Consider the following 20452-nt stretch of genomic DNA (forward strand, 5'->3'; position numbering starts at 1 on the left):
CTAATCGGTTTTTCCAAACCACCAATAAGAGGAACACGAAGAAGACGAAGAACGCTAAGAAGAAATCAAGCACAATTTCAGGTACTGCAGCTATAAACGCTCATTTATTTTTTAACTCTCTGTTTTGAAACTACGGCATGATATGATAGCGGCCCTTTCTGTCTATAAACAGCGAGTCTGTTGCTTTTTAATGGTTAACCAGTAGACTGGTTTCCAGTGGTTTCAAATAGCTAAACGTTAGCGAGGGGTTTAATCCATTTTTAACAGTTTCATTGTTCTGTGTTTTTTTGTTTGCTTTTTAAAGCATCATTAAATTATCCAACATTACGTAAGAGTGAAAAAAGTTAGCATTGTGTGCAAAGAAAATGACATTATGGCTCGTAATTATTATTAGTAGTAGTAATAACGGAGCCCTCACAGACACGAGCAGCTTCCTGTATCATGAGACAAGCACAGGCAGCTCTAACCGAGCTCAGCGCTGTATTACTGCATACTCAGCGGGTTTACTGGGGAAACTAGAACCAATACTCTAAATACATTTTGCAGCATAATAGGAGTGAACCCCCCCCCCCCCCCCAAAAGCTGCATTGGCGGTTGTTACTGGCACATTATAGCCAGTGTTGCCAACTCCTCAGTAAGGAAAATCGCTATTGTCTTTTATTGTCCTAAAAGTCGCTAGATTCAATTCCAACCCTGCTCCTTTATCCGGGCCTGGACTGGCAAAAGTGACCCGAGATTGGCACTCTGGTGGAATTAATTTGTGTGTGTGTTTATAAGTAGTTTTAAACCTTGTGATCCACAAAACAGCATATCAGTAAAGGAAGAACTGACTGCGTTACAATCAGTGCGGGAGCAGCGGCTTCGCTCATGCGCGATTCATTTGCAGTTTGGACGCACAGGTGTGAACGTCTCCTGCCCTGATAGCAGCTGGGGGAGGACTATCCTCCGCCCGTGAACGCTTTGGCACGGGTGAGGTGCCCACGGCAGCACCGCTGCTTGTTGAGAGTAAAGGCGATACCCGCTTTCTCGTCAAAAAGTCGTCATAAATAAGTCTCCCTTCACACCAGAAAAAGTCGCCAGATTTGTCGCTAGTCGCTTTTTAGAAAAAAAAAGTCGCTAAATATAGCGACAAAGTCGCTAAGTTGGCAACACTGATTATAGCTGTCTAATCGTTCTTGACACTGTAGGTTTAGTAAAACATGTCAGCACCACAGGATCAAACTTCCACCAGACTAAAGAAATGCAAGCTTTTTTTTTTTTTTTGCACAAGTCGATAGGCGACAGGCACGACAAGGAAGTGTGCTTGAGTGAACGCTGGATTGGCATTTGAAAAGCGCTCCTGTGGCTTCTTGATGAGTGAGTTAACTTCAGCAGCAGTAGTATGGCTTTGGGAATAATTGTGGCTTGTTTGTGTAGCTACTGCTTGTCCTGCCGCTTGTTTTGCCACCAGTGTATTGATGCAAAAAGATTCAGATCCCTGAATGCGCTTTGATTGGTGGACTGCCTTCCTGTTAATCGTTAATAGATGTCAAACATTTAGCCCAAGCTTGCTAGTAGTGAACCTGGCAAAATGCACACCTCCTCATAATTCCCCTTTCTGTGAGTGTAGAGAAGCTGCATATTTAACCCCGGAGACCTTTTAATTTACAGGAGTGTAGGTCTGTCACATTAAACAAATGTTGGTGTAATAAATAGTAGGGCTACAACTAAATATTACTTTGGTAGTCAACTAATCTGCCAATTTCTCTTTGATTAGTCAACGATTATTTCAGTAACTCTTATCTAATGTGTTCTAGCCTCATACCTCACGTGCTCAAGTCTGCCCTCTTGTGATTATCACTCCGTCTCATCCCAGAGCAAATTAAAATAATGATCTAGGAAACATATGAATTGAAAAATAATCAAATGAATCTATAGGCAAGGCAAGGCGAGTTTATTTGTATAGCACAATTCAACAACAGGGTGATTCAAAGTGCTTTACACAGACATTAGAAACAAAAACAAATAAAAAGCATGATTTAAAATTGATTAAAACAAACAAACTAACTAATTAACAAACAAACAAACAAAACAGTATATAAAATCAAAACAGATAAAATCAGAACAATAGATAAAATCAGTAGTTAAAATGTTAGTTTTGAAATTTAAGCTTAAAAGTGTGGATTTGGTGCTTTATTCAAATGCAGCTGAGAACAGGTGAGTCTTCAACCTGGATTTAAATAAACTGAGTGTTTCAGCTGATCTGAGGCTTTCTGGGAGTTTGTTCCAGATATAAGGAGCATAAAAGCTGAATGCCGCTTCTCCGTGTCTGGTTCTGACTCTGGGAACTGATAAAAGACCAGATCCAGATGACCTGAGGGATCTGGAAGGTTCATACTGGGTCAGGAGGTCACTGATGTATTTTGGTCCTAAACCATTCAGAGCTTTATAGACCAGCATCAGGACTTTAAAGTCTATCCTCTGACGGACAGGCAGCCAGTGTAAAGACCTCAGACCTGGACTGATGTGGTCCACTTTTTTGGTCTTAGTGAGGACTCGAGCAGCAGAGTTCTGAATGAGCTGTAGTTGTTTGACTGATTTTTTTTTTAGGTAGACCTGTAAAGATGCTGTTACAGTAATCAAGCCTACTAAAGATGAATGCATGGACTAGTTTTTCCAGGTCCTGTTGAGACATCAGATCTTTTATTCTTGATATATTTTTGAGGTGATAGTAAGCTGACTTTGTTATTGTCTTAATGTGTTTTTCTAAGTTTAGGTCTGCATCCATCACTACACCCAAATTTCTCGCCTGGTTTGTGGTTTTTAGGTGTATAGATTGAAGTTCTCTGGTGACCTGTAATCGTTTTTCTTTGGCGCCAAAGACTATTACCTCAGTTTTGTTTTTGTTTAGCTGGAGAAAATTGTGGCACAACCAGTCATTAATTTCCTCAATGCATTTACCAAGAGCCTGTACAGGGCCTCGGTCTCCTGGTGACATTGTGATATATATTTGTGTGTCATCTGCATAGCTGTGGTAGTTTATTTTGTTGTTCTTTATAATCTGTGCAAGTGGGAGCATGTAAATGTTAAACAGAAGGGGTCCCAAGATTGAACCTTGGGGAACTCCACATGTGATACTTGTCTGCTCAGATGTGAAGTTACCTATTGATACAAAGTATTTCCTGTTTTCTAAGTATGTTTTGAACCAGTTCAGTACAGTTCCTGAAAGACCTGCCCAGTTCTCCAGTCGTTTGAGTAATATGTTGTGGTCAACTGTATCAAATGCTGCACTGAGATCCAGTAAAACTAGGACTGACATTTTTCCACTGTCTGTATTCAGACATATGTCATTAAACACTTTGGTCAGAGCAGTTTCAGTGCTGTGGTTCTGTCTAAAACCTGACTGGAAGGCATCATAGCAGTTATTCTGTTTTAAGAAGTAACTGAGCTGTTGAGAAACTGCTTTTTCAATGATCTTACTTAAAAATGGGAGATTTGAGATCGGCCTGTAGTTGTTCATTTGTGTCTTGTCAAGATTGTCCTTTTTCAGTATAGGTTTGATTACAGCAGTTTTTAGTGGTTCCGGAAACACACCTGATATTAAAGAAAAGTTGACAATCTGTAATAGGTCTGACTCTAAAGTCTTTGAGACCTTTTTGAAAAAACTTGTTGGCAGGACATCTAAACAGCAGGAGGAGGAGTTCAGTTGACCTAAGATGTCCTCCAGGTCTTTGCTGTTAATAGGGTCAAACTGTTTCATGGTGTTTAAACAGTTTTTCGGTGGACACAGTACATAGTCTGGATCTGCTGTTGATGTACCAATTGCTTGTCTAATCTTTTGGATTTTGTCTGTGAAGAATTTGGCAAAGTCATTGCAGGCCATGGTTGAATGAAGTTCAGCTGCCACTGGCACAGGAGGGTTTGTTAGCCTGTCAACTGTAGAAAATAAGACCCGAGCATTATGGCTGTTTTTAGTGATGATGTCAGAGAAGTAGGACCTTCTTGCACTCCTCAGTTGTAAATTATAATTGTGAAGTTTCTCTTTATAGATGTCATAGTGAACCTGGAGGTTTGTTTTTCTCCCTCTGCGCTCAGCTTTCCTACACTCTCTTTTTTCATTTTTCACTAGTGTGGAGTTTCTCCATGGAGACTTTTTCCTTCCAGAGATAACCTTCACCTTAATGGGAGCAATTGTATCCATTACATTTAACATTTTTAAATTGAAGCTATTGACGAGCTCATTGACTGAACCTCTGGACAGGTCAGGGCCCTATTTCAGGAAGCCGGTTTAGTGCAAACTCTGAGTAAGTATACCCTTAGTTAACGAAAACTCTGGGTTTTCGGTTTCACAAAGCGAGTTTAGATTAATTCTGAGTGAGTTACTATGACGACACACTCCGTGAAGCTAACCTGCCCCCTAGCAGGTTTACTTCAACTAACCCTGACGTTCTCCGCCTCTTTGTCGGAAACCTGACTGTAGGAAGTGTCAGACATGGCGTGTCCCTTCCTTGAAGAGCCAGTAGATGTTGAAGCCCAAATTCTCCGCAGAGCTCTCCGCCGGGAGAGAGTGATTAGAGTGCGTTTGGACATTTTATCATTTCCTGATGATTTCCTGTGTGAACGTTACTGTTTTTCAGCACAATCTACAATTTATTTGAATAACATCCTCAGGCCTAATATTGCTCATGTGACACATCGTGGACATCCTCTCAGTTCTGTACATATTATTTGTATCGCACTTCGGTTTTTTGCAAACGGGAGCTTTCTGTATAATATTGGTGACGCTGAGCACGTTTCCAAGGCTACCGTCTGTCGGGCAGTCAGGAATGTTACAGTTGCACTGAAACGTCTCCTGTACTCGTTTGTGGTGTTCCCCGGTCATAGACCCACAAGATTCATCAAAGAGGGATTCCACAAAATTGCAGGTAGCAGGATGAACAAAACTTAATTCATGATGTGGTGATACTTGAACTACTACTTAAATTTTACATTTATTTTCACGGTTCCCAGGCGTGATTGGCTGTATAGATGGCACTCACATTCCAATCATTGCTCCTTCAGTAAATGAAGGAGACTATGTGAACAGGAAGTCTTTCCACAGCATTAATGTACAGGTACATAGTTCCCTGTAGCATTTCAAACTAACAAATTATTTCATTATAGTAATGGATGCTAATTTGTGTTCTCTGCACTGTGAAGATCATATATGATGCTGCCAACATTATCACAAATGTGGAAGCCAAGTGGCCAGGCTCTGTGAGTGGTGGTGGTGGAGGACCCCCACCTGTTTTTCGGGCCTCCGCTTTTTTTCTAGTGGCCATAACGGGTCACATTTGAGCATACAGAGTAAGCAAATATGTACTTGTAATGTGCTCAGATAATTTCAATAAGTGCTTACAGAGAGGTAATTAATGTAGCCTCTAACTGCAATTGATTTACATCGGACAAACAGACCAAGCACTATGGCTCATAATACAATTACACCTTACCTGTTTGGACTATATTTTTATATTTCATTTTTACTTGCTGCCAGGAACGTTTGGGGCCTGTTGGGTTGCACCTGCGCTCACATCACATCACAAAATCAAATGTATGAAATAAAAAATAATAAAATAACGTGTTAAATGGGTGGAAATCCCTAGATCAATGTTTAAATTAACACTCACGCATTGACTCTGTCGGCTATGTTTTGCCATGCATGCTCCCTTTCTTTTGCAGCTGAGGCTGTGTTACTTTTTTTCTGCAAAATTTGCATGTTATCAGCATATGCTGCCATCAGAATTTCGGCCTCAAGCGCTGTAAAATGCATTGACCGCGCCTTCTTTCCCTCCATCTCCATGGTGACTCGCTTAATCTGTGCTCCACTAATCAGGGCTTTATGTATCCTCGTGCGCGCGCTTAATTTGGGGTTAAAGCAACTCCGCGTTGATTGAACTAATTGTTATCAGCCTTTCTGAAACCGAATATTCCGAGTTGGACAGTTCGGGGTTACTCAAACCTGAGTATCGTTTTTCCACTCTGAGTTTTCTAAACCGGCTTCCTGAAATAGGGCCCAGGTGTTAATGGGAAGACCTGGTTAAAGATCTCACTACTGTCTTCAGTTATACACCGTTTTGTGATCACTGCTGTTGATATATTTGTGTGGGCTGAGATTTTACTTTCAAAGAAAACACAGTAATGATCAGACAGGCCCACATCAGACACAGTAATGTTTGAAATGCTCAGGCTCTTGGAGATCAGTAGGTCAAGAGTGTCCTCTATCATGTGTGGCCTCTGTTACATGCTGAGTCAGCCCAAAGTTGCCCAGAGTGTTACTCTGGTCTTTAGTCCCTTTGTCCTGAGGGTTGTTCACATGGATGTTAAAATCCCCAACAATAATTACACAGTCAAAATCAACACAGATCACAGCCAGCAGTTCACTGAGGTCATTAAAAAAGTCTGTGCAGTATTTGGGAGGCCTGTAAACATTAAGAAACACAATTTTGGATGGGGCCTTCAGCTGTAAAGCCACATATTCAAAAGACTGAAAACTTCCAGGAGATAGCTGCTTACATTGAAATGATTCATTAAATAAGACAGCAACCCCTCCTCCTCTCCTGCTCACCCTGGCCTCACTGATAAAACTGTAGTTAGGAGGGGTCGTCTCGATGAGAACAGCTCCACTGTTACTTTGGTCCAACCAAGTTTCAGTTAAAAACATAAAATCAAGGCTGTGCTCAGTGATTAAATCATTAATTAAAAATGTTTTCCCAGCTAAAGATCTAACGTTTAATAAAGCCAACTTAAGTGTTTTAGAGGCATTACTTGTCCCCTCGTGTTTGGGAGTAGTCTGTGGCACACAAGGTATGTTTACTATGTTTAAAGATCTTTTAGAGTGCAGCTCTCTGTGTTTTGACCAGGCCACATGTCTCCTTCTGTCACCTGGAAGTACAGAGATTTTAAAACCTTCTAGTAAACAGGGTCCCAGCTTCTCCTGGAAAAAGTCACCACTGCCATAATCCTCGCAGCTCGGACCCTCCACACATCACACATCAGACTGCGGAGACAAAGCATGAAGGTGGTAAGGAGGAACTAAGGGGGGCGAGGCTGGGCAATGTGACTTCGATCGATCTGTTGAGGGTGGGGCTCGGTGGCGAACCTTTGGCTGCTCTGGTGGGGGGTTTATGGGGGACAAAAAGGGATTGGGCCGGGGGGTAGATCTGAGCCCAGCATTGACCTGCTCCATCATCTCCTCAGTGAATTTCAGGTGTGGGGAGGAGGGAGAAAGGGAGGGGGAGGAGGGTGATGGGGGTGATGGCCTGTCAGGGGTTTGGAGGACTGGGGAAGATCGTGGTCCCTGGTCCTGGTCCTGGTCGTTGGTGTTGTTGAGAGAGTTGGAGGCAAATAGGGACCCCTCTTCTTGCCTCAGATGTCTCTCCTTTCTGAGGCTCTTCCCGGGTGGGGGCAGATGGAGCTGCTCCTCAAGGTTTCTGCTGGGCTTTGTCTGTTCTTGGAGTACTGTTTGTTCCTCTTTATGAGATAACTCCTCGTTTATCTCATCCTTGGCACCAAGCACAGATGAATGACGTATGGAATAAAACAAGTTGGAGGTGAACAGTTTCACCCCTGACTTGTTAAAATTAAATCCATTTTCTTTAAACAGATGCCTGCGTTCCCAAAAAATATTAAAGGATTACTCAATATCAAATGTCAGGTAATACATATTAAAGTGCTACTAGTATTTAATTTAAAAAAAAGTGCTCTGGAGTGACGCTTGCTCTAATCTTTGAGATGATGCTCTCTGTCATGTCTTCAGTAGGGATGGGTATGGTTTAGGTTTTATCCGATACCAGTACCAAACCGGTACTTTTGAAACGGTGCCGGTGCTTAAACGGTGCTCGAACCGGTGCTTAAAGAATGGAGAACACACACTTTGTCCAAAAACCTCTCATGTTCAGCTGTTTTTTGTAAAAAGATAACAATGTTAGCCTTTTCTGCAGCTATGGGGCATATATGGTATCACTCTTGGCTGGAAGCAGTGCTTAAACAATGGAAAAAAAACCCCCACAAACTTTATCCAAAAACCTCATGTTTAACTGTTTCCCTCTTTTTCTTTGGTCATTTTGGCCTTTTTGGCCAGGGTGAAGGGAGTATCTGCCATCAAACAAGAAGACAGCCGCATGTAACTGCGACGGTGTTTGCTAGTTCACCTTACATGCATTAATTTAATAACGTGGTTAGCCTACTCAACGTAAATTACACACGAACAACATTAAGCCACTCACTCAGAGAAGAACGGCTGTTGCTGCCATCATCATCCGTCATCATTTCTGCTACACTGGCAGGGCTAGGGGCCAGGACTCTCCTCTTTGGGTTCATGTTGCTAACTCTGGGACCGATAACAGGCACCACACCCGCAGTAGATGTGCTCGGTATGAGCTCTTGCAGCAAAATACGCTGCATTTCTCGGCTTAAAAAAACCTCCCGCTATGCGTCGCCAGGTGTTTCATCAGATTCGAGGTGTTACCTCCTTTGCACAGTATCACAGTATCACCTTAAATCACTTGTTGGAGGCTGCTGAGTTTGCATCTTTTGTTGTGAAGTGCAGCCAGACTTTTGACCGCTTCGCTTTGGGCATTTTTAATCTGTAGCTCTGCTCTAAAAGAACGTACGTACCTGGGCCCGCCTGCTACACTTGCAAAGGTAAAATGATTGGCTAGAATTCAAAGTGTGTGACATCTCAGGGAAAAAAAAGCACCGAAATAAAGCACCGAAATGTGCACTGCTTTTCGATCTGGTTACTACCGTTTATGTCAGAACCGATACCGGTACCCATCCCTAGTCTTCAGCCATTTGACAGGTGCAAGAGCCTCTGTACAGGACAAACTCATCTATACGCTTGTGCTCAATACTAGAGCTGCTACTACTTACAAATTTGGTTGTCTATGATAGTTTCTCAGATAGTGTAGTGTTCAATGCCAATTACACTGTTTAACTGATTACATTTATGATTAATTACTGATATGGCCCAACTCACAGATTAACAACCTAACATTAGGTGGAAGAGGTGTACTATTCACAATAGACGATAATATTAATGTGAGAAAACGACCTAGGAGACAGTGTAGCTACTCCTGTTTAATGTTTTACTGTCTCATTTCACTCATTAGATAAAAAACCGTAACCCCTGAAAACTGACCCAATCAGAGTTGATGTCACAGCTCCAGGGTGCCGGCATATCAAATGCTCGTGCACTGCAGTGTTGCTGTCAAAGATGGAAAGCAGTCTGCATTTAACTTTGTTTTTTCTTTGTTTTTGTTTTCTGTGAAATGCTTTCAGATTTTTAACAATTCTTAGTTTCCATTTTCTGCCATTTCGCCGTTTGTGCAGCGTTCTTTTTCGTTAGCATTAAGTGTAGTCTTTGCAGACGATGTCGATGATACTGTCCCAATAGTTTCCTGTAGTATACTGCACTTACAAAAACACTTTTATGTATTAGTATTAAGACGTGCTGACAATAAAATTATATGTCAAAAAACGTTTTATAGTCAACATCATTGATTATGTCAACGAATCATTGCAGCACTAATGAACAGAAGAAACCTGCATCAGGGCTCTTTAAGCTCACACTGTAAAAAATAAAGAAATAAGAGGCTAATACTAACAAGGGAGTAAGAAAACCTTTAAAATTGATCAAAATACAGTTATACACCCCTCCTTCTTTGAAATGTAAACATTTTCCAAAGCTATCCAGTGATTTGGTGGGCTGCTTTTGGCCCACAGGCTGTATGTTTGACACCTCCGCTATGAACCTTTTCTTCAGGCAGTAAAGGGATTTTAGGAGCAGAGGGCAATATTCAGATACTTTTCATTCTTGAACTTAATGTCTTGTTTTCATTGCATGATAATCATGATTGGAAAAGGCTAATGGGTAATATACATGTAATATGTTAAATGTTGCAAGGTATGGGCAACATTTTAAACTGTTTTAATGCAAGCACCTTTCAATCTTTCTCTGCAAGGCACAACCTATGAGTTACACTCTTGCTACTTGATGCAGAGTTACACACGTCACTAACTAATGTTCTGTTTGTGCGTCTGGATGAAGAATGAAGCGGCGACCCCTGACTCTAGCTTCTGCTGGAGCCGATAACATGAAGATGGACTTCTCCCAGTCAGAGGTAAGAAACAACGTTTGAGTTTGTGTGACTGTGTTAGTTCTGCACTCGCAGGCCTTGCTAGCTCAGAGACTTATCACTGTGAACAAAAGCAAGACAGTCAGAGCTCAATCGGTTTTTAGTTGCAAGTGAAGTCCGATCAGGATCTTGGAGCTCCAAGCTCCTCACCTGATCCCAGCCAACTTCAAACTCCAGCCTTCCCTTACAGCCTTTTTTTTTTTTTTTTTTTTTTTCAGTGAAAGCACAAACACCCCATTGTAAAACCCATATGGTGTGTCATAAAAGCTAAGGCACTGTGTGTGTGTGCATACATGTGCGAGCATGTGAGTGCGTGTGTATGTGTGTTTGTATACGTGACTTCCTGGTTACAACCGTTTAACAACATCTCAAGTCATAAAAGGGGCATCTCCCGTCACCCCATATCTGACTTAACCCCGTTAATGGTCCACCATATACAAGCATAGGTGAGCCCACAAAGGGCAGGAAGTGAACATTCCTTACCAGATAAGGAAACCAGAACCTTATATGCAAGTGTGCCTGCAGTTGGAAACTATAGCTAAAAAGCTTGCCCCAAATTCCTACATTTAAGGCTTAACAGAAAAATATCTAATCATGCAGTTCAAGACAAGGGGTCCGTTCTTCGTACCTCGCTAAGTAAGTTAGCTGGATTTGATTGTTGACGATTTCGCGTGATCTTGGATCATTCGGTTCTCCGAAGCTCATCCGGGACTTGCTGTCATAGCAACAGATCCGTAAGCGTAAACCTGCTCGGGAGCAGGTTTACTTTATGTAAACAAGATTAGATCGCGGCCACTCAGGTATGTCCGCTTCATGTATACGAAAGCAACAGCGATATTTTACCACCGTTTTACCATAAATAAATATTATCAATGTAACTAAAGATAATGCAGTATTTGATTCTTTTATTGATTTCATACAGATACATACAGGTCATTTCCTAAAAAAAAGGGAAATGTACTATTAATCCTTCTATTTCATGTATTTGATTATTACAGATGTAATTCATATTTTAGAGTAGTAATAGTAAATTACTTCGTGTAATCAAGATGAGAGACCACGGCTATAAAAGCCAAGGTGGATTTGGGAAGTCTGTCGCAGCCATGTCCTGTCCGTATACGCGAGCCACCCATTGCGGAAGGTGCAAGATTGATAAGGAGAGTTTTCAGAATTCAGCGTATATTGCGGGATAGACAGGATCCTTTAGCTCAGCGCGACAGTGTGCTCATAGAGAGATATCGATTTTCCCGTGAGGGTATTATTTACTTAACCAACTTGTTGACGAGGGGGTGCAGGACCACCACCTGTCTTTTTTTGCTCTGCCCTTTTCTTGGTTGCTGTTATAAACAAACAAACAGATTATTTCAGGGACTCTTTTCAAGAGACGAAAAGCAATATAAGTGATAAATATTACCATTCTGTAGAATATTCTTATATTTCACTTGTTCCCATGTTCTAGTGGGTCCTGTCGTGGCTCTAATGTGAAAGAGGATATAATGTAATATAATATAATATGATATAATGTAATATAATATAATAAATTTACCCTACTGCCTACTGGTGTTGGCCAGAGGGGCCGATGGCGCGATATGGCAGCCTCGCTTCTGTCAGTCTGCCGCAGGGCAGCTGTGGCTACAACCGTAGCTGCCTCCACCAGTGTGTGAATGTGAGAGTGAATGAATAGTGGCATTGTAAAGCGCTTTGGGTGCCTTGAAAAGCGCTATATAAATCCAATCCATTATTATTATTATTATTATTATTATTATTATTATTATTAAATTACTTCCGAGTTTAATTTGTCAGCAACTTTCTGCCAGCCCTCTCTCCTTGCTTTTGCAGCCTTTGCAGTGTTCCCTTGCGTTTTAATTAAACTCTGAAACTCCTGAAATCCCTCAATCAAGAGTTCTTGCTCTGCTGCCGAAAAATACCGAGCGCGCTCCTTCGACATTTTCGCCGACCAATCAGAGGGTTGCCGATCAATGTTTCTACTATCGATGCGTAGCCCCTTTTACGACACCCAGTGATCTCACATTACTTCATCCAGCTGTACTAATCGTCAACAACAGGTGTGGTCGGAGAACCGGAATAGCGAGCTCAAAGTTGGCGCGATGATTTGATCTTGGATGTAGTAAGCGAGGTACGAAGAACGGACCCCAGGTTTACAAATTTAAAGCACAACAATGACAACTTTTAACAAAATCACTCTAACAGACTGTTGCTTTTTTGTGCATGGTTGTACATGCCATTTTATCTGCTGGATAGCACTAACATCTGAGTCTACTGCATGCAGTTCTGCCCTTTGTTTCTGTTAGATAAACATCTGTATACAGTTGTGTGCACACAATTTAAAAAAACCCAAAAAACATTAAAAAACAAACAGTCAAAACACTTTATTTTTTGTTCATTAACAAACAATCATTTTTAATTGATCCTGTGTGGATTCCTGTTAATTATGGTATGTCTAAAAATTTGGGCACCCTATTATGGGAACGCTTAAGGGGAAAATGTTCTACTCCTGAACAATGATGTAAACAAGACTTTTTGTAAATTACCCCAAGACATTCAGGCGATAGCTCTTAGATTACCTTCACAGCCCCTTCCTGAAGGAGCCTTGAAAATCTGTTGATCATAAATATGCTGTGTGTGCAAGACAGCTACAAAATATATATTTTTTTCACTTGAAAAATGAACACAGCAGTATACATGTGATTTTGCGTACAGGTGCAAAAGCTGATGGAGCAGGAGGTTCCCAGTGCAACTGAAACTAAACTCCAGGGTTTAATAGAGAGTATTCAAAAGCTTGAACATGGAGTGAACTTTGAAAGGTCCATTGAAAAACTTGAGGTCAGTACTGCATATGTTTACATATCTGTCCAGTTTTTAATTAATGCCATCTCACGTGTGGACATATTCATCGCCGCCCATTGTGGTTTTCTTTTTTCCAGTCTTTCTTCTTGTCTCTCTCCATGCTTCCCTGTTTTAATGTCACCAAGCTATCTTAAAATCAGTCTCTAGGTCTGTCATGTTCTTTTTTTTGTGTGCATTTGTTCCTAAATTTTAGAGCAAGCGGTAAAACTTTTGGGCATCTATACTTAGGCTCTGCTTTCTTATATTGTTTCTTAGTTTATTTCTTGATTAGAGGGAATCGAGCTAAATTTGTGTGCGCACCTTTTTTTTTTTTTTTTGCAGGTCTAGAGAGTCTGCAACTCCAGTTACTTGGGGAAAATATTGTTTATTCCCCAATCACTGAGCAAGTGTTTGTGGCAGGTTGCTTGCTGTTAATTGGTAAAAATGGTTGTAAAGAGTGTGCTGTGCCACAGAACCTCCTCTGGTCTCTACCAGATTGCCATGGTTGCCTGTAGTTTGAATGTGAGACGACGGCCTGTCTCCTAACACTTGCTAACTTAAAAAATGAGCAGGAGTGAAACTTGAAGAAGCGTGAACACTGCCATTAAAGTAAAAGTTGTATTTTTGAATATCTCTGAAACCAATGCTTTTCAAAAAGTCTAACTTTTGAAGATAAGCTGTCTTAATTTCCTGTTGCTGTAGTACTCCTTACAGTTTCGGTACTGCTTAGCGAGTAGTTGGCGCTGTAAATAAGTCAGTGTCTTGCATCCAAACTAAGCCATCGAAGCAATCACGGAGGTTTTTGGTGCCGAACCATATACCTCTTTGCAATTAGTTTCACCTAGCAACAGCAAGTAACCTCCCACAATGTGATGCCAGTTTTACTAACTGGTCTGCATGACTGAGACTGGGGATTCCACTTTTTTTTTTCTTTCTAATTTCATAGCAATCAGTGGTTTCCAGCCAGTCTCTAGGCCTGTGTGACTGGGGCCTAAGACGAAGTAGTGTTTAAATAAAAAAAGAAAAAACAAACAAAAAAAATCCAAACAAACCCTAACACACTTTTTTTTCCCCCACAGGCACGAGTTAAAATATTGTCTAAAAGAGCAGAAGCTGCTATTGACTATGTGACAAAGATGCAAAAAAAGGTAACAAAGACAAAATGCACAGTAGAATTAATCACATTTTTTAATTTTATGGAATTTAATATTGAAACACTATTCATTGTGTACATGCAGTAATTTAAAAATCCTAACGCAACATGATCAATTTTACCATTTTAACTTTCAGAATGCAGCGCCCACTCTGGTCAGGTATGTAGAACCAGCTCTAATATATTAATCTTTAAAAATGAAGACCCTTCTCTTTTTTTTTCTTTTACGTTCTCCTTTTTTCTTCTCTTTTCTTTCTTTTCTTTTTCCTCTTTTTTTCTTTCGTTTTCTTTTTCCTCCTTCTTTTCAGGACTTAATGAATGAGGTGGTCATGTGAACTTATTAACCCTGTCATGCATGAACTATGCCAACCTCAATCAGGACCCCCATTCATCCTTAGGCATGAAAAGATGAATAAAAATCCTGACTGAGGTTATCATAATTCATGCATGAAACAGCTAAATAACAATAATTACAAAGAAACACATCATACATCTATAGTAACATTAAAGGACCAGGCAGGGCTTGGAGTGACACATCAGTGTCCAGTGTAGGGGTTTAAGTATACCATCAAAATGAAGACCCTGATGTGACTTTATGGTTGTGATTTATTTTATCAGTCTGTGATGGTTCTCAGTCATCCAGGTCATCGTAGTCAAAGGAGCTTGGAAAGAAAAGCGTCTGGACTTCTTTAAGTTGCTTGAAGACGTTTCACCTCTCATCCGAGAAGCTTCTTCAGTTCTAAGGTCAAATGGTGGAGAGTCCCAGATATAAACCTAGTGGGAGTAACCCCCCACAGAGGGACAAAAGGACCCCCTGATGATCCTCTAATCGCCTGAGCCAAGGTGTGAAACTGGGCGTGGGTCCCAATCAGCCAGAGTTTCAGGTGTGTTCATTGTGAAACCTGGCCCCACCTTATCATGCGAATTCCTGAGGTCAGATGGCCCAGGATGTGAGTGGGCGTTAAGGCGTCTGGGAAGGGAACTCAAAACTGGATTATAGATGGCAGAGAGTTGGTGTCGTAAACCCCCGCCTCTGTTCAAAGATGGTCGCTCACAGTGGACATAGATGGCTTCTTTCACTCCTCTTTCGAACCATCTGTCCTCTCTGTCCAAAATGTGAACACACCCGAAACTCTGGCTGATTGGGACCCATGCCCAGTTTCACACCTTGGCTCAGGCGATTAGAGGATCATCAGGGGGTCCTTTTGTCCCTCTGTGGGGGGATACTCCCACTAGGTTTATATCTGGGACTCTCCACCATTTGACCTTAGAACTGAAGAAGCTTCTCGGATGAGAGGTGAAACATCTTCAAGCAACTTAAAGAAGTCCAGACGCTTTTCTTTCCAAGCTTCTTTGACATTTATTTTATCAGTTTTGTTACAATTTCATTTAATCCGCAGAACAAATTCAGAAGAAAGAGACATGGAAGCTGTTTCACAGAGTAAGAACCTACCAAGCACATTAATATCACTGAGTATTTCTTGCTGAAATTAATATTTATTCAATGCCATTTTATTTCTCAATAGATGCAACCAAGAACGGAGGGCTCTTTCAGATGATGGTAAATATGCCATTGTTTATTTAGTCAGTTTTTTAAAAATAGTTTAAAATCACTTATTGATTTAAAATTTTGTTGGGGTCAGCAGCTTCTTGAAAGGTCTCAGGGTAAAATTTCACAGTAAAACATCTGCATTGGGGTTCATATTCAAAGCTTATTGGTTCTTTCTATCCAGGAAATCACAAGACAGACACTTAAGAAGATGCGTGCTGACGGTAAAGGTAAGTTTATTCACATGCAGGAGTTTTTATGTGTTAAGGTATATAGTTTTGCATTTGTATGGATGGGCATGACCTGTGTAGTATATGTGCACATGTGAAAATTGAGATTTACTCATTTCTGTATGTATTCTGGTAATGCTACCAGTTATAAGCTTTTATTTTGAACCCCAAAAGAAGAAAGGGATATACTTCTATTTCACCAATGATAGAATAACCAGTTAAGTCTGTCTCAGGGAAATATTTAAATAGATTAATAAGTTGGGCACAAGTTGGGCAGCTAGCGTCTTTGTTATCATGGCGATGATGCAGATCCTTTAAGATGATTTTTACTAAGAAGTTCTTAGATTGTCATGTCTCATTTATAAAATGTCTTTACTTTGTAAAACAAGAGTATTTTGGTTTCATACATGTAAATGTTTGTGTACCTCAAATCTAAAATGCGTATCTTATTTTGCTTGTGCTAACGTTCTTTCTCTGCAGATACAATAAGCTGTTATAATACCTTGAAATGTAATAATATGAATCAGCATATGAATAAACTATATCCCTTTTCCTGCTATTTCCCATCCCTTCTGTCACTTGTTATTTTACATAATCCACATAAGCTTTGATGGCTGCCATGGCAGATTTAAATGAGGAGCAGCGTCCTCCAACTCCTAACAGCCCATTGGAGTATGAGGTAGGAGCCTTTAAAAATAAGCAATATTACATAACTGCACGTACACTCATATGACCCCTTTACTAGGTAAACCTTGTTAGTACTGGATTGGTCTCGCTTTGGCTTCATTCTTCATGACAAGGTGCTGGAAAGATTGCTCCGAGATTTTGGTCCATATTGACATGATGAGTCACACAGTTGCTGCAGATTAGTCAGTTGCACTTCTATCTCCAGTTCCACCACATCCCAAAGGTGCTCTACTGGATTGAGATTTGATGTTTAAGAAACTAGTTTGAGGTTGGTGACATGGTGAGTTATCTTGGTGAATCTTGGCCGCCATCAGAAGATTGTTATACTGGGGTTATAAAGGGATGAACAAAGAAAGAATAGTAAGAGAGGCTGTGTCATTTAAACAATGCTCACTGGGTGCTAAGTGGCCCAGTGTGTCCCACACTAGTGCGTCACCACCAGCCCAAACTATTGATAGAAGGTAGGATCCATGGGTTCATGTTTTCACGTTGTTTACGTCACATTTTGAACCTGCTGTCTGAATGTTGGAGCAGAAGCCACGATACAGAGCAAACAACATTTTTCCCATTTTTGTATTTTCCAGTATTGGTTTAAGCTCACTTTCCTGTTCTTAGCTGATATGAGTGGCAGCCCCTGTGGTCTTTTGATGTTATAACCCATCTGCTATAAGGTTTACCTTGTTGTGCATTTAGAGATGCTCTTCTGCATACCTTTTGTTGGAAAAAGTGGTTATTGGCATCCCTTTTTCCAAGTTTGAACATCAGCAGTTTGTCTTGACCATGTCTAAATGGAATAAGTTGCTGCTATGGGTTTGGCTGATTACTCAGTTGTCCAATGAAGTAGCCAGTGATTGTATATGCCAGTTATGAGAACTACAGAAGCACACAAAAGTAATGCTGGTTCCATAAGATAATAAATCACCTACCAGCTGAATCTTTGTCTGTTTTCTGTCTTGAGTTCATTTGTCCATCTTTGTTTTTGGTCTCTGAGTTGAGGAGTTGATGCAGTTTGAGAATCCAAAGGGTCAAAGAGTGAAAGTAGACGGTATCTTTCATGACAAGACGAGAGACATTGATAGAGACACAGAGCATGTAATTCAAGTAGACTGCATGTTGGCATCTTTGTCAGCATATATCTCTTTCCCTCCCAACTGGTGATAGCAGATACCCGCCTCCTCCCTTATCCTGAATCTGTTGGTCTTTTTTTTTTTTTTCTAAAGAGAGCTCTTCAGTCAGATAGTTGGGGTTTTATCTTTCTGACCTTTGAGAGGTGTTTAATATATACGGTATTTTCAGCACTATAAGGCACACTTAAAATCCTATAATTTTCTCAAACATCGACAGTGTGCCTATTTATGAATTCCTGGTTATGCTTATTGACCTCGAACCGATTTTATGTGGTACACAGCGCTCAAAAATTGGTCAAAAAATGTTTTAGTATAACTTTGGTAAGCTGCACCACTTGATGGATTGTCGGAGCAGTACGTCTACCGTAGTAATCTGGGTGCAAACTCCGCTTCAGATCCCAAACTCTCATTTCTCGTTTCTTAGCCTATTGGTTCTTGCCCTAATATACATTTTAACAGTTGTGAAATAGTCAGCTGTGTACCAACCTGACTTCTGCACAACCCCATTAAGAAGGCAAGAAATTCCACAAATGAACCCTGACACACCTGTCAAGTGAAAACCATTTTAGGTGACTGCATCAGGAAGCTCATTGAGAGAAGGCCAAGGGTTTGCAGCGCTGACAACAAATCAAAGGAATCTAAAATATAAAACTTATTATTTATCCATTTTTCTTTGCTACATAATTCCAGATATCTTGCTATATATATATTTTAATGTCTTTAGTTTGTATCTACAATGTAGAAAGTAGTAAAAATAAAAGCTGTACAATGAGAAGGTGTGTCCAAACTTTTGACTGGTAGTGTATAACGATGATGATGATGATGATGATGATGATGATGATAACAATACATAAATTTAATTTTAATTTGAGGTCAATATTAATACTTTATATTTTAAAGCACTTTGATTTTTGTAACATGCTATATAAATAAGCTTTACTTACTCGTTATTATAGTTATTATTATTTATTATTATTGTCGTAATAATTTCACCTCTAATTTAGTGGCTTTCTTTCTGCCCAGGAAACCACGAGAAGAGGAGTAAAGAGGACGCATGAAGGTAATGAAGAAAAGTCAACCATTTTTAATTTTTATAACAAAAATCCCCCTTTTCCTACTTCCTCCTGTTTCTTCCCTTCTCCTCCTTCACATTTTAAATAATCTGTATTAAATTATGACAGCTGCCACGACTGATTCAAATGAGGAGCGGCTGCCTCCAGTTCTGACTCCTCAACGGCCTTTTCAGCTTAAGGTGGGATGCTTTACTATGCGCTCTTTTATTTATTTTGCCACAAATGAATGTGTGGAGGCTATTTGAGCAAGCAAAAAATAGTTCTTTTAAATGTCTTTTCATTTTTTTTTTTTTTATCATTACTGACATCTTCCATTTTGGCATGTGTAAAACCAGCATGAGTACACAGCTAAGCAAGAAAAAGAAAACAGTGAAGAAGAGTTTGAAGAGCCGAAGCATCGAAAGGTGAAAACAGAATGTGTCTCTTCTGTCGCCACGAGGAGTCCCAGTCACACTGACTCAGAGCAGGTAATACACCCATGCTGAAAATACATTTGGTTCATTCCACTCTTTGAGGTACATCACACCCACTCACTTAAGTTTCCTTCCTTCCTCAGAACGGACTCTCGTTACCTCCTCTTCCTTCTAGACCCTTCCCCTCCGTCCTGAACATGGAAGCGGCCTCGTATAGCATCCCTCAGAAACTTGAAGTAAATCTGGCCCTCATCAGAAACCCCAGCGGCCTCTCTATCCTCTGGAAAGTGGTGGAGGAAGACCCATCTGCTCCACCCATGGACAGTTACATGTAAGAAGCAGTGTTGAACTCATCACTGTGTGTCGAGCGTGTAGTTTCTCAGCCCTACGACCAATATGAAAAACAAAAGGTCCTCATGAGGATCTCACTGTGACGCTGCTGCCAGTTTTTGTAACCACCTGATGGAAGCAGTCAGTGAGTTCTTAGGCTTTACTAGTAATCTTGACTTTAAGTTACTCACTGATGATATTGTTTTTTTCTGTTCTTTGTCCCTGTTGCAGGATCTTCCTAACTATGGAAAAGGTTAAGGGCAGTGGCGCTTTCCCAGACTGGAATATCCTCGGTGAGGTGAAGGCCTTGAATTTGCCCATGTGTGTGCTGGTCAGAAAGTATAAGCCTGGTCACAGGGTGTGTGCGGCTGTGGTGGGTAAAGATGTATTTGGCCGGTATGGACCTTATAGTGCAGTCGCTACTTCAGTCATACCCGAGTAGTTGGGAAGAGGGCATGGAGCCGCCTATTTAAATTTCCAGCTGCTCACTCTTGAGTTTGTGCTGGACAGCATGGACAGTCCTTGTGCTGATGTTGTTTTGGGGCCAGTGTTTTGCTCACATAGTTTTTAAGTACCATAAACCTTAATGGTCACATAAAGCTAAAGAAGCTGCACTTTGTAACTTGTGCCTTTCATCAGTATTTTCGGTTCAGATGGAAAACGGTGAACTTTTGTTTCAAGCTCTTCTTTCTTTGTCTGCTTTCAGATTGTTAAGGACAGTGTTGCATATCACTGTTAAGGTCACCATGATTCAATTAGTGCATTACTTCAAAATATAGTACAGTTTACCTCTAATATACATCTCCAAAACAATGTTGCATTATTATTATTGTTATTATTATTGTTGTTAATAAAACTTTATTGTGCTCTTTGTGGGGTTTTATTCTTT

The 20452-nt window shown here is 40.5% G+C and overlaps 1 protein-coding gene across 1 annotated transcript; it reads left to right on the forward strand.

The window, feature by feature from the left end:
• On the forward strand, window positions 1-20434 carry atf7ip2 (activating transcription factor 7 interacting protein 2). Its single transcript, XM_085403488.1, has 14 exons — window positions 1-81; window positions 10067-10139; window positions 12876-12998; window positions 14081-14149; window positions 14292-14314; window positions 15555-15595; window positions 15681-15715; window positions 15888-15933; window positions 16539-16612; window positions 18771-18807; window positions 18929-18999; window positions 19156-19287; window positions 19377-19564; window positions 19795-20434. The coding sequence occupies exons 2-14, from the start codon at window positions 10068-10070 to the stop codon at window positions 20003-20005; spliced, it is 1122 nt and encodes a 373-aa protein (XP_085259614.1). The 5' UTR covers window positions 1-81; window position 10067; the 3' UTR covers window positions 20006-20434.
• Window positions 20435-20452: the final 18 nt, after the last annotated feature.

The sequence above is a fragment of the Rhamphochromis longiceps genome, linkage group LG4 (assembly GCF_057381845.1).
Source record: "Rhamphochromis longiceps isolate RC_006_pf linkage group LG4, R_longiceps_female_GT1.1, whole genome shotgun sequence".
In the NCBI taxonomy this organism is placed as follows: Eukaryota; Metazoa; Chordata; class Actinopteri; order Cichliformes; family Cichlidae; genus Rhamphochromis; species Rhamphochromis longiceps.